Source organism: Crinia signifera, chromosome 2, assembly GCF_055691185.1.
Source record: "Crinia signifera chromosome 2, ASM5569118v1, whole genome shotgun sequence".
In the NCBI taxonomy this organism is placed as follows: Eukaryota; Metazoa; Chordata; class Amphibia; order Anura; family Myobatrachidae; genus Crinia; species Crinia signifera.
In genome coordinates this window covers 17,168,155-17,180,162 of record NC_139218.1, presented here as the reverse complement: position 1 = coordinate 17,180,162, position 12,008 = coordinate 17,168,155, and the positions used below count along the sequence as shown (strand labels likewise).

At 46.5% G+C, this 12,008-nt stretch overlaps 1 protein-coding gene across 3 annotated transcripts in view; it reads left to right on the top strand.

Moving 5' to 3' along the window:
* Positions 1–12,008, top strand: part of UMODL1 (uromodulin like 1) — a 72,204-nt gene that overhangs the window by 45,756 nt on the left and 14,440 nt on the right. For all 3 annotated transcript variants that reach the window (XM_083171648.1, XM_083171647.1, XM_083171646.1), the window contains 7 exons: positions 1,167–1,274; positions 1,400–1,495; positions 5,024–5,281; positions 6,630–6,742; positions 7,926–8,127; positions 9,578–9,718; positions 10,541–11,056. In XM_083171648.1, coding sequence (XP_083027774.1) covers positions 1,167–1,274; positions 1,400–1,495; positions 5,024–5,281; positions 6,630–6,742; positions 7,926–8,127; positions 9,578–9,718; positions 10,541–11,056 — 1,434 coding nt within the window. The remainder of the gene's footprint in view (positions 1–1,166; positions 1,275–1,399; positions 1,496–5,023; positions 5,282–6,629; positions 6,743–7,925; positions 8,128–9,577; positions 9,719–10,540; positions 11,057–12,008) is intronic.

Here is a 12,008-nt window from a genome sequence, read left to right as displayed (position 1 = left end):
GCCATAGCCTAGAACAGGCATGTCCAAACTGTAGCCCTCCAGCTGTTGTGAAACTGCACATCCCAGCATGCCTTGCTGCAGTTTTAACATCCCCTAATAACAAGACTGTGGCAAGGCATGATGGGACTTGTAGTTTCACAACAGCTGGAGGGCCAGAGTTTGGACATGCCTGGCCTAGAACTTCACAGTGTCATTTGCATAGAACTTTGAATCAGGAGCTGAGGTTTGACAATGGGTATAAGAGAACTGCAGAAATTGTACCTCCACTGTCTTTCTCAAATACGGAAAGCAAATACCAAACCCGGCAAATAATGTCTCCAGTAGAAAGCTTCTGAAGATAGATCCGTCACTTCTGTGCATGTGCTACATGGTAAAACGCACCAATAGCGCCCATGAGAAGAGATTGCGTCCATCTCAGAATTAGCCCCATTACTTTTTGTAAGGAGCATTTGCGCATCCTCTGTGGCGCTGCAGGGCCACAATGTATTTTGGGTTGTAATGAATTGCCCCCCGCCCAGAGGCGTTTCCTCAGAAAGCTATTGCATGGCATAACCGAACCGATATTCCACAATTTCCTATAATGCGCCTGACTTTTAGAGGCGTTATTCTGTAGAAACGAACATCACTGAAATCCGCAGAGCAGCCGTTACTACAGCAACAATCACTGACCTACTATTGATTATTACTGCCTGGGCCAGGATTTAGGAGCAAACTGTAACAATATCTTGGCGATCTCTATATAGCGGGTTATTCAGACCTGATGGCTGTTGTGTGAGTTTTGTAAGGCGATCGATTATCGAATGACTGCACATGGATAAAGATCGTAGTGTGCATGTGCAAGGCCAAACAGCGACAAAAATAAGCGATTCGTTTTTCCGCAATCCCCTTGATACTTGCACAGACTGGGAAAGTCATTCCATGGTGTTTGAGATACGAATGGATTTACAGATCGGTGATCCATTCGCATGACTTGCGTGGGCGGGATTTCACTCTGTCTGGGCGGAGACTATTTGACCGTAGGGCTCTGCAAATTCACACAACAGCGATCTGGGCTGATTTAGGCCCATAGATTGGTCATGTCTCAATGTATGATTTCTTCCCCTTCCCTATTGCATTATGTAGTGGTATAAGAGGGAATGGGCAGTTATGAGGTTTTCTCTTGGTAGATGTGACTTCTAGTCTGTACCCGGATCCAGGCGGTGTCTCACCGGTTTCCTACAACTCCAGCACGGAGCACAAACCAAACTCTACCATCCCACCTCCAACCACACCAGGTAACAGCTGATAGATCTGATGACAGCCACCCAAAGACAATAACAGAGGAATTATTATCTATGTCCAGTTATTAATGTCATCATCCTCTGACAGTACTGATAATAACCCCTTTTTTCATGTGTAGCTATTGTTTCAGATCCAAAAACACCCCACCCACCTGTCTCTCCGGAAATCTTCCCAGCTACCACCATGAGGGGTAAAACGGTGGCACCCCCCTGCTGTAAGTATATGAACATTCTTAAACGAGGTTTCTAGATGAAGCTTGGTGTAAACAATTCATCATTTATTAATTGACTCATTATAGAACTGGAAAAAGTCCACAGAAGGGCAACACAGCTCAGCTAATAAAAGGGTTGGAGTCATTAAACTATGAGGACAGATGAGCCGAATTAGGAATGTGTACCCTGGAAAACGGACGTTTAAGGGTACACATGCTTAACGTGTACAAATATATCAGGGGGCAATATAATGAACTGTAAGGACACCCTATTGAGGTCAGAGACTAGGACACGTGGGCATGCGCTCAGGCTGGAGGAGAGAAGATTCCGTACCCTTAGAAGTCAGGGCAGTAAAAGTGTGGAACTCTCTTCCAGAAGAAGTGTGTCGGCAGACACAATAAATAAATTTAAGGTTGGACAAGCATTTATTGGATAAAAACATCCAGGGGTACAACCGATAAACATCATTTATGTGGAATCAAAGTAAAAAATGAAAAGGGGATTGAACATCTAGACAAACGGGTCTGGTCCTCTATAAGGTTGAACTTGATGGACCTAAGTCTTCTTTCGACGTAAACTACTATGTTACTAAAGATTAAACAGAAGAGTCTCTGCAATGAATGCACCTGGACAGTGGCGTAACTATAGCTCCGCAGCCCACGCGGTGGCGGTGAGGTGCAGAGAAAGTGTAGGCGCCAGGGGGTCTGCAGGGCTATAGTTACCCGCTGCTGTCTGCCGGTACCTGGCCTGCCGTCACGGTCCCGTCTCTCCTGGCGCCGGCTCCTGCTGCTATAATGAAATGTGACACTTACAAAATGGCTGCCCCCATACTGCAGACAGTGTTCGAGGATGCTAGAGGAGTCTGGAGGATTCAGCTGGGTAACGGCTTCATGCGTTTCTTGTTTACGGTGACAATTTCCTCATGAAAATTTGTCAATAAAAATGTGTTATGCTGTAAAACCTGGAAAAAATATTCAACTTTCTTGGCTACTCGTCACCAGCAAATGACATTGATCCAGCCATACCAACGTTTATCATTTGCACTCTTGCGAGTCAACCAAACCCCGCATTGCAAATGGTGGCCGGCCGCCACCCATTCGCAAGGTGGATTCGCACAGTAACATCCATTCGCATCCTTCTGGTATCCGCCACCATCGTTTGATTGAATGATTGCAATGGCGCATGCAATATAAAAGTGACTCTAAAGTCACTTATTATATACGTGGACACTTGGTGGAAATGGGCGGGCAGCTGACATCCAGTGATGTCAGCTGTCTGCTCCCCACACCCGCGCCATCGGCTATTAGCATAAGAATGCCCAGCATTTTCATGGGAACGTTCTCATATGCTAATGGCCCAGCCCGCTGCCCCCCCCTTCCCCCCTGCCCAGCGACCACAAGCAAGCAATCGCATGCGCACACAACAAACATCGATCCCCGGTGTGAACGAGCGGCCACAGCGGACGGACCTGAATAAGTTCTGTAGAGTGTTTTGGCTGCATTCTGACCTGCCTCTGAGCCTACAGCCAGACAGTGTATGGCTATAAACAAGCTGATTGGTTGATGGCTCTAGCTTGACAGCCAATCACTGTATGGAAGCATGTGGAAAGACAGCACAGGACTGACAATTAGAGACAAGGGAAGAGATGGATGCTGGTGCAGCGTTACTTATGTCCTTGTAGGTTATTTCAAGGTGTGTACACACTAGATGATTTTTTAAATGATAGACACAATAACGTTATGACATCATTGTGTATATTGCCTAGTGTGTACGCACTATGGGTCTAATTCAGACTTGATCGCAAAGCACTTTTTTTAATCAAATATAAAAAAACATGTTGCACTGCAGGTGGGGCAGATGTAACATTGGCAGAGAGAAAGAGAGTTAGATTTGGGGGAGTTATTTTTTTTTTCTGTTCAGAGTAAATTCTGGCTCAAATCTTATCTTTCTGCCCATTTTTACATCTGCCCCACCTGCGGTGCAGCATGGTTTTGCCTATTAGAGAAATGTGCTTTGCGTCTGAATTAGCTCCATATATTGTTAACAATGAGCGCTGCTGCAAATGTTTATCAGACGCTGCGCTATGTACTATACAGCGATGCCATGTCACCTGCTGGCCTGGGGGTGTTTGTCCTGCCCCTGTCATGTTTTATTCTCTACTGATACAACCAATATATTCATTAACCCTTACAGTGCCACCGCTGCTGTAGGAGATGCGCAAAATATCTGCTAAAAAGCCAGGGCCTTAGTTGAGGAATATAGAAACATAGAATTTGACGGCAGATAAGAACCACTTGGCCCATCTAGGCTGCCCCTTTTTTTAAACATGTTACCTCAAACCATATTTGATCCTTATTTTTTTGTAAGGATATCAATATGCCTATCCCAAACATGTTTACATTGTACTACTGTATTTGCCTCTACCACCTCTGATGGGAGGCTATTCCACTTATCTACTACTCTTTCTGTGAAAAAATTCTTCCTCACATTTCCCCTGAATCTTCCTCCCTCTAGTTTCAGTGCATGTCCTCGTGTTCTGCTGCTCCTCTTCCTTTGAAGAATGTCTCCCACCTGTACCTTCCTCCCTCTAGTGTCAGTGCATGTCCTCGTGTTCTGCTGCTCCTCTTCCTGTGAAGAATGTCTCCCACCTGTACCTTCCTCCCTCTAGTGTCAGTGCATGTCCTCGTGTTCTGCTGCTCCTCTTCCTGTGAAGAATGTCTCCCACCTGTACCTTGTTAAAACCCTTGATATATTTGAAAGTTTCTATCATGTCCCCCCTTTCCCTTCTCTGCTCTAAACTATACATATTAAGATCTTTTAGTCTTTCCTGGTACGTTTTGTGATGTAGGCCATGCACCATTTTAGTTGCTCTTCTTTGTACAGTCTCTAATGTATTTATATCCTTCTGGAGATATGGCCTCCAGAACTGAACACAATACTCTAGGTGAGGTCGTACCAATGACCTATACAGTGGCATTATTACTTCTACTGCTGATACCTCTCCCTATGCAACCAAGCATCTGACTTGCCTTCTTCATTGCTTTGTTACATTGCCTACCTGCCTTTAAGTCCCCTGAAATAGTGACACCTAGATCCCTCTCTTCCTCAGTAGTTTCCATTATAGTGCCATTTATACTATATTGAGTCTTTTGATTTCTGAGACCCAAGTGCATGATTTTGCATTTTTTGGCATTAAACTGTAGTTGCCATTCTCTTGACCATTTCTCTAATCTACCTAGATCCTCAATCATTTGTTTTACCCCTCCTGGTGTGTCTACCCTGTTGCATACCTTTGTGTCATCTGCAATAACATGAGTTATTGCCGGCAAATGATGTGAATTCAGTTAATGGAAGTTTGCACCCAAAAAAACAAACCAGTCACTGTAAGCAAAGCTGGCCTTTTAAGCAGATATTTTGCACATTTCCCACAGCAACGTTGTCCCTCAAAGTTCCATTTAGCAGTAGCGTTGCCTGTGTTGGTTTGCACACACGTATGACGGTACATTTTGTGTCTCTCCTTGTCACTATAGTTTGCTCCATCTTCCGACAACTCAATGTCAGTAATGTGACCAGCAGTGGGTTCCAGATACACTGGGATACGGATTGTCCTGATAATTCCCTGTATTACATAGAAATTGGCTCATCAAAGAGATATAACTGGAACAATACGGTCTCCGGCACATCGCTGAACATAAGTGGGCTTAACGCAGGGGAACTGTACTTTGTACGCGTCACGTTCCGGGACTGCAATGGACTGGAGCAGACATGGCAGGAAAGAGTAAAAACAGGTATATTTCTGACTTGTGCGGGTATACAGTATTTCCTAGTAAGGTGCATGCACTGGCCACAGATTGCAGTGCGTCCTGGCTGCCACTAGAGGGCATAGTATGAATGAAAAAAAAAAAAACGTGCTGCTACCCACAATATTTTGCTTCTTCACTTGGCTTTGGAACACTGCACATTTTTAATGTATAAATTTGGTCTTAAATATTCAGAATTCTACACCAACCAGGATTGGCTGTTATCATCCCAGCTCTATTAATAAAGCTGTAGATGAAGGACTTTTAGCAGTACCTAGAATCTCCCATAATTCATCTGGGGGTTGAGCTTTTAGCCATGTGGGTCCGACTCTATGGAACTCACTCACTCCACCGCACAGTTAGAGAGCCCCCCCCCACACACACACTCTAGAGTCCTTGCCATTGCGCTGATTCCTCAGCCAAGGCTTACTTAGATAATCAAGTATTTTATGGTCTTAAAAAGATAAATCTTGGTCTCAGCTGCCCGGTGAAAAATGAACCCTTAACATTAGTAACAAAAATTTTAGAACGATACCATCAATTTATGGTAGCCCATCAGTCATTGCAGTTGCCTATGGCAGGCGCAGAATGTATATGGGTGCATGGCTACTGGTGTCAGTGTTTGCGTCTAACGACACACCCACCACACTCCTGCCACCCCCCCCTAGTCATTTCCCAGAAACACCCACTGAAATATACGTGGATCTCCATGCAATTCCATTGTGTACGCTGGCAGTAAACCACAGTCGCGCCGAGAGGGTGTGGTGTGAGTACTCTTTACTGTTACATGGGTCCGGGTCCCCTGCCCTCCCCCTTCTCCATCGCAGACAGCGGTACTTCGGCTCTCATGCCCTGGGAGAGGGTGGGGGGGGGGGGGAGTAGGGGAAGAGGAGATATCACACCAACCCCCTCGTCATGCTCTCATGTAACACCAATAGTTACTCTGCATATTTCCATGCATTGCATACTTGCCTCTCTCTCTGTTTCTTCCCAGGAGAAACAGAGAGAGAGGATACTCTGAAGCTTTTCCAGGGGGCGGGGCTTAATGGTGGAAAGCCCGGCCCCCTGGAAAATTCATGTAAATGCTGTGATTCGCGGCTCTTTGGGGAGGGGTGGTACTAAATGGCACGACTTGCAGTATTTTAGCCCCGCCCCCTCCCCAAAGAGCTGCAAATTCTGGTCTTAGACTGGCAGAGGGATGGGTGTGGGGAATAATACGAGGGGCCCCTCTAAATGCCCCTTCTGGGGGGCCAGGAGGGGGAACTGATTTTCGAGACCATTCCGGGAGGTATTCTCCATTATCCGTCTCAGAAACAAGTTTTATGGCTCTTCACAGATGCAAAAGTACTGAACGGAACCCTGAAGATCCAGAACTGGAACCTCACAGAGTCGCTGTTGAACCCCAAGTCTACAAATTATACAGAGTTTGTGAAGCAATTTGTTTCAGAGGTAAAGTATAGATATCAACAGCAGGGCCGTAACTAGACATTTTGGTGTCCTGCGCCAGAAAGGGAAATGGTCCCCCCCCCTGCCCTCCTCCCATACTGAAAATAGAGGGCAGAGAGAGCCTTTGGCACACACTAAAAATGTATGGGCGTGGTTTCTTGGAGGAGGGGCGTGGCCATATAATAGTACCAATTCACATTACACCACACATTAGTGCCACTTGTGGGAGAAACAGGGGAGAAAATGGGAGAAATAGGGGTTATCTCTCAAACAGGCCCATAACTAGCAGTGTACAAAGTCGGTGATACCCGCTGGGTGACCTAGAAAACATGTCCTGTGTGGGGCCGAGTTTGAGAACCCTTGATGTAACCACTCCCACCCCCTTCATTTTTTGCAACCCAAATGAATGTAGGACATTTATCGGTACTTATGTAGTATCTGGGCGCCCGATTTTTTGATTGTATGCCTTAAGTTAAGGCATACAATCAGATGCGATATCGCATCGCATCGGATGCGATGCGATGACCCGATTTTTCCATAGGAATCAATGTTAAAATGGACTGAGTCCATTTTAACATGGAATTCAATAGGAAAAAGGGGTCCTTTTCATACCCCTACTATCCAAGTGGGCATGGAGTTGGATATAAACCTGTGGCGAGCGTAGCGAGCCACCGAGCCCGAAGCGTGGCGAGCGGACGGTATTCTGTGTCCCCTCGCGGGGCTCGCTACGCTCGCCACGCTTCGGGCTCAGTGGCTCGCTACGCTCGCCACAGGTTTATATCCAACTCCATGCCCACTTGGATAGTAGGGGTATGAAAAGGTCCCCTTTTTCCCATTGAATTCCATGTTAAAATGGACTCAGTCCATTTTAACATTGATTCCTATGGAAAAATCGGGTCATCGCATCGCATCCGATGGTCGCATGCGATGCGATGCGATGTGCCCGATCTGACCCGATTTCTAAATCGGGCGCCCAGATACTACATAAGTACCCATTTATCAAACCTAAATAGAGGACAAGGGGAGCTATATCTCATAGCGACCAACCAAATGTTTGCTGTCATTTTTCTGGTCAGTTGCTATGGGAAACACCTCCACTTGTCTGCTTACAACCCACCAGCCTTTTCTCATATTGGTACTTTATTAGGAAACCATTTTATGGTGTTTATCTCCCTTTTTTTTAAAGGTAAAACAGTCGCTATCGGATGATGTCCCGTTGGAGCAGTTGGCGGTCGAGGTTCAATCACTGAGACCTGGGAGCATTATTGTCAATTTCCAAATCATTGTCAATGGCTCCAGTAATCCAGTCAACCTCACAGCAGCGTCATTGTCGGACTTCAACCAGAGCGGGGTCTTTACAGTGGATCTGAAATCTATTACCGTCACAGGTAGAAATGGTTGCGGCCAGATCCACTTCTGTTTCTTGAGTTTTCCCATCATGCACTGGGTCCATGTATACCTGGAGGGGAAATATAAATCTGTGGTGAGCGAGTACCCAGAAACCACCCCTGACAGAAGAGAGAGCAGACATGATATTACAAAGCCCCGCCCTCTCGCAGCAATTTTGCGCTATTTACAGGGTACTAGGAAGGGGGCGGAGCTAAAAAGATGCAATTCCATTACAATCTGTTCATAAGATTTTAAATAAATTCCAATCAACCAGCAAATTTTTTTGTTGGACAGATAATCTTGTATACAGTTACAATTATTCAATTATCTTTAGAAACTTTGCCGCTAGTCTGAATCACAAATGTCACAACCCTAGAATGACCAGAGTGCAATAAGAAGGTCACGGGTGCCAACAGGTCGGCCGCGCCCCGGTAAAATGGATGGGGCAGGGCCATGTGACTGTAAAAAAAGAAAATTGAGAGGGAGGGGGATGACAGGGTATGTGCGCTGAACTGGGGAGAGAGGCTGTGCAGCGGCAGCAGCCTGTCATCTCTCTCCCCACTGCCCAGCTCTCTGCAACGGGGGGAGGGGTGAGCAGGACATGAGTTCCCCCAGTAGTCCTGGGCCCAGGTAAAAAGTACATACTCCCCTCTCGGGCCTTATTCTTGTTAATTCAGTCCTCCGTGCATACGCATGGAGGACCGATGTTGTGCGTCTGCGCATGTGCATTTCTGCGCATGTGCAGATGCACAGTTGCGTGCAAAGAAGGGCGAGGGGTGCCGCCAGCCCCATTACCATATGGGAACGGCAAGTGTTTCATGGGCGTTCCCACGAGAACGCTGGGCGCTCTCATGGTAATGAGGTGGTGATGCGGGTGTGTGTGTGTGGGGGGAGGGTGGGTAGCTGACATCACCAGATTTCTTTTATATGCGTGTACCTTCCACATCTTTCGTTGGTCGGCGGCCATCGAAAGATGTGGGAGGTTACCCGCAGCATGCGAATGGATGCTTATGCTAAACATCCATATGCAGTCTGTGCGGGGCGAACCCGTGCTGCGAGGGGGGGATGCGGGCGGCCAAAAGATATCATGAATACAGGCAAAACGATTGCACAAATGATCAGAGGATTTGGGTCGTTTAATGGCTGCACATCACAACATTAGCACATCGTTCGTCATGAATACACACGGAACAAAGTGTGCCAAATCCTGCAAGGCAGGTCATTATCTTCCTGCATGCTGAACGTATCAGCGAGGAAGATGAATGAGCAGTCGGTACGCGCATTGCATTGTTACTGTATCATTCCCACACGTGGACATTTTTTAAAAGAAAGGTCGTCTCCAATTGGTCGAAAATGGCCGTATCATGTAAGAAAATTTTACGTGTGTGGGCAGCTTTAGGAACAACCTTTTTTATGCTAGGGTTTTTGAATCGTGTTATTTTTTTGCAGATTTTAACGAGTGCCTGTCACCGGATGATAACGACTGTCACGTGCACGCGGTCTGCCAGAACCTGGAGGAGTCGTACACCTGCAGATGTCACACATCATATGTGGATAGAGACCCCAGCAGACCTGGGAGGACTTGTGAGGGTGAGGAGGGCTCTACTCTAAATACAGAGAGCGAGAATTGGATTTAGAATTACAATAATACCACAGATTTATGGAATACTGGGGCCAATTTTAATTTTTTTTTTTTTTATATTACAAATTTATCACTTCAGCCCGAATCAGATTTGATTGCACGGCTGTGATTTTGCACAGCGGCTGATTATCGATGAACTGCGCATGTATATGGGCTGCATTGCACGTGCGCCGACGCTGGCCATCGAATAAGTCCTGCTACTTTTTCTATTCGAAAGCCGCTCGCAAGATTATTGGCAGGAAGTAGGCGTCTGGGGGAGGTAACCGCCCATTTAGTGGGAGTGGCCAAGAAAAACACAGGCGTGCCTGGGATAATGCAGGCGTGTCCAAGCCTGTTAGGGGAGGGTGTGTGACGTCAGTTGCAGGCCGGATATACCTGTATTCATCGAAGCCGCTGAGTAAGTCTCTGGCTACTCTTGGACGGTTGTCTTGTGGTTACCTGAAGGGTTCCCGTGCCACCGACTTGAAACTTAGAGTTAAGGACCCAGCAGATGAGGTCCGCCTGGTTGCGGTTTGTGGGTCCATATTTTAGGGCAAAATTATTATTTTATCTGTGTCTTTTCATGGTAGCACCTTTCATTATGTTTCTAATTATGGTGTGCGGTCCAAACCCCCTCCCTATATAATTATTTATTGTTTTAAATGAAAAAATAACACATTTTTTAGTTATTTTTTGTTTCTTACACATCCGTCAAATATATTCTTAAGATTCGGTTCTATCTTCTCAATCAATGATTCAATTCTTACCAGGAGTTCGCATGTCCTCCACAGGTATAACTAGCCCATCAAGCCCAATTTCTGCCGACGCCACGCATACTACAAGTCCTACCAATACAACACCGCCGACAAACTCTTCAACCACAACTGGAGCAGCAACAGCTGCAGAAACAAGCACGATACTCCAGGGACCGACATCTCTAGCAAATCACGTTACAACCACTGCACTTGTGTCTGCAGATCCCAGTACGAGCCATGCTGTATCCAATCCAGCTGTAACATTGACTGCAGCTCCCGCTTCACCAGAGAATGCAACGGTTCACGAGTCCTTACACCCTACCACCCGCAATACTATGGTAAATATGAACGACTCTATGGCACACAGCACCAATGTGAAGACAACTTCAAGTGCTATCAACAGCACCGTCCATAACGTTACCGGGTATGGAACAATTCACTCATCCACCAAGGATAAGGCCGTCGGCACAGTGGTCTCTGCGACAACATCACATACAACTGCCAGCAACATTTCGTGCTCTTTCCCAGGCATGTCTACAGTCTCCAATGTCGGTATGTGTTTTTCCGTTGGTAAGATACCTTCACAGGGGTCAATCAGGGTTGCGTACCCTCCCGAAATAGCCGGGAGGGTCCCGGAAATTGTGTCCCCCCTCTCGGCTCGGCTCACCTCTGTGCAATACCTAAAATACCAGCTTAGCATGGCAGGGGTGTGGCCACGAATACGCGATCACACTGGCCACGCCCCCAAACAGGATGTTCGTTTGGTGGCTCCGCCCCCTTCCCACCCCTTTCCCACAACATCAGCAGCCCCGCGCAGCCCTGCCTCACTGAATTGGCTGTCCTCTCTCAGGGAGGGCAGCCAGAAACTAGGCAACCCTGGGGTCAATTTACAAAGATGGGAGTTCTATTAAAGATTTGATGTTGATATGGGAAACCGATCAGATTCTATCTATTATCTCCTAGAAGATGCTAAATAAATTAGAAGTAGTCTCTGATATGGGCAGCATCCCATCTTCAATAGAACTCCCATCTTAGTAAACGAACCCCATAACGTCCAATATAGTCTAAGAAAGTGCAAACAAGCGGCATAAATAAAGCCGCACTACCAGAATTGACAGCAGGACGCCCAATGGGGCCATTACAAACTCATTGTGTACACATTCTCAACCCATACGTGCATGTTCAGTAGTAAAATTAGTCTCTGGAACATGGCGGGCTCCATTTTTCCGGAGACCTGCAGATGTACAGTGAAGAAGAGAGGGCACACCCAGAGTCTGACAATGAGTCCCCTCCTCTGGTAAAACTCCCCTGGGCGGGAGATGTATCAAACAGAGTAAAGATTGGACCTGTGACTAAGTTGCCCCTAGCAGCCAATCAGTTTTTAGCCTTTGTAAGGAATCCACTGCATAAGTGCTAATCTGATGGTAACTAGCTGCGATGTTCAACTTGTCCCCTTTTTATTCTGCTCTATACATCTCTCCCACGGGGAGTTTGGGTGAGGGAA